The sequence below is a fragment of the Nannospalax galili genome, unplaced genomic scaffold (assembly GCF_000622305.1).
Source record: "Nannospalax galili isolate Female #2095 unplaced genomic scaffold, S.galili_v1.0 scaffold3215, whole genome shotgun sequence".
In the NCBI taxonomy this organism is placed as follows: Eukaryota; Metazoa; Chordata; class Mammalia; order Rodentia; family Spalacidae; genus Nannospalax; species Nannospalax galili.
In genome coordinates this window covers 50,361-52,852 of record NW_008336480.1, presented here as the reverse complement: position 1 = coordinate 52,852, position 2,492 = coordinate 50,361, and the positions used below count along the sequence as shown (strand labels likewise).

General features: G+C 42.8%; 1 protein-coding gene across 1 annotated transcript; it reads left to right on the top strand.

Moving 5' to 3' along the window:
• The first annotated feature begins 1,142 nt into the window (after nucleotides 1-1,142).
• Nucleotides 1,143-2,102, top strand: LOC103732615 (olfactory receptor 2G3-like). The gene has a single exon (XM_008831236.1). The coding sequence runs from the start codon at nucleotides 1,143-1,145 to the stop codon at nucleotides 2,100-2,102; it is 960 nt and encodes a 319-aa protein (XP_008829458.1).
• Nucleotides 2,103-2,492: the final 390 nt, after the last annotated feature.

Sequence of the window (2,492 nt, the reverse complement as noted above, 5' to 3'; positions counted from 1 at the left end):
AGAGAAAAATTGGAGTCTCAGGCACTAGAGGTAGGAATGTAAGGTTGTGCAGAGATCCTGAAATCCACCATAGAAAAAAACAGAATTATCATAAGATCGAGATGTTCTCCTTTTGTGTATGCGCTCAAAGAATTGGAAACAGTACCAAAGAAGCATTTGTAAAACCACAGAACGTTATTCAAAGGGGAGCACACACGAAAATACAAAGGGAATTGTAGTATATGTGCAGAATGCAATGTTGTGCAGCCTTAAAAAGATAGGGAATTCTGATTTCTGATAGAGCGTAGGTGCATCTGGACAATGTGACAAAGGTGAAATAAGCCAATGGCAACTACAAATACTATGTGACAGTATTTCTCTGAGGTATTCAGACTAATCAAGGGTGAGGGAGAGTTGATCTTCTTTAAGGGAGGGACTCTAGATAGGCTGACTAGACTCCAGTGGATGCATTTGCGCTGAGGAACATCTGGGCACAAAAGCTTAACCGAATAAGCCTTAACATGTATGAAGGAATGCATGAAATCTGCTGAGGAGCTATACGGGGATGCAAATGGAGGAGGGATATGAGTATGATTAACATCTATCATATGAAATACATAAAAACTCAATTAAAATATACATTAAAAAGTAAAGTCATGTGGTGCAGGCAAAAATTTGCATGAAATCTATTTCATTTTTTTTCTTTCAATTAAAAAATAATAACAATGACACAAAAAATATGTGCAATGCCTGGTTCCAGGAATATTAGGAAATGTTTCCCTTAATTACATTCTAGAAAGAGATGTGTCAGATGAAGGCCTCATGACCCTTTCACATGACATGAGAACAGTATGAATGGGGTAGAGGAAGGAATGTTATGTGGAGTTTTTTTAAGGGGAAATAATGGGGGAGAGAGTGAAACACAGAGAGATTTATATGAACAGATTCCTAGGTGTTTATGGGTTCTCTGTAGACGCTTCGGTAGGTTTAGGTTATTCAGGCTCTGACTCTTTTGAAAGTTAACTACTAGAATCAGCCAGGTATTGGAAAATTACTCAAAGAGTTATGGAGGATATTTCACCAATGCAGTGGGAATTTTGAGAATGTCCACATGGAAATATTGAAATGGAAAGGCTTGTTCTCTTTTCTTCCAGGCATATACAATGCAGGTGGCCATGGAAGGACAAAATGTAAGTTTCCCCGGTATATTTGTCTTGTTGGGCTTCTCAAATCATCCATGGCTCGAGAGCCCCCTCTTTGGAGTGGTCCTGGTCTTCCACAGCTTCACTCTGATGGGAAATAGTTCCATCATCCTCCTCTCACTGGTGGATCCCAGACTCCAGACACCCATGTACTTCTTCTTAGACAACCTCTCTGTGGTGGACCTCTGTGTCACCTGCACCATTGTCCCACAGCTGCTGAACAACCTCTGGGGACCAGAGAAGACAATCACCTCCTGGGGCTGCATCACACAGGTCTATATTTTCAGCTGGATGGGCTACAATGAATGTGTCCTGCTGGCAGTGATGGCCATTGATCGATATGTGGCCATCTGCCAACCCCTCAGGTACGCTCTCATCATGCATCCCCAGGCATGTGCGTGGTTGGCAACTGCATGCTGGGCCAGTAGCCTGGCCAATTCTCTGCTCCAAGCCACACTCACACTCCAACTTCCCCTCTGTGGGCAACACACCCTGGACCACTTCTTCTGTGAGGTGCCAGCTCTGCTCAAGCTGGCATGTAGTGACACCACAACCAATGACCTGTCCCTGACTTTAGGATCTGTTCCTTTTGGAATAGTGGCACCCTTTACTGTGCTTATCTCCTACACATTTATTGCCAAGGCTGTGCTGAAGTTTCCTTCAGCTGAAGGAAGGCACAAGGCATTCAGTACCTGCAGCTCCCACTTGCTGGTTGTCACCATGTTCTTTGGACCAGGCATGTACACATACCTCCAGCCCCCAGCCAACAGCACTCAATCCAAGTTCCTCTCCTTCTTCTACTGTGTTTTCACACCACTACTTAATCCACTCATCTATACCCTGAGGAACAAAGATGTAAAAGCAGCATGGAGGAGGGTCTTAAAATCCCAGAGTTGGGGGAAGTCTTTCAAAGCTAAATGATTTCAGCCTGGCTCCTGAAACAGCCACATGCCCAAATCACTTCATGTTGACAAGTCTTCTTTTCCAAATGCATAAATGCCAACCAAGGTCAGAGTTCCTGTATGTCAAAGGCAATCAACCTGATGACTGGAGAGAATCTATAACTAGAAACTTCTAGCTTCTGAAATCACAAACATGGCCACTGTGCTTTTTCTAGACCTTCCTAAATGTCTCACTCTCCTCAAAGAGAAAGTATAGATGCTTCACATAGCTACAGAATGCTGAAAGGCGCTGTCTGGAAATCTCCTCTCATAACTTCTCCCTTTACCACATTTTGAAGAAAAGTTTTGGAATATATCTCAATACAATTTTTAAGTATAGTTTTTAACCTGACATCTACTTAAATGAGTT

Excerpts from the sequence above, each read along its gene's own strand:
- LOC103732615 (XM_008831236.1), top strand. The coding sequence starts at position 1,143 with ATGCAGGTGGCCATGGAAGGACAAAATGTAAGTTTCCCCGGTATATTT.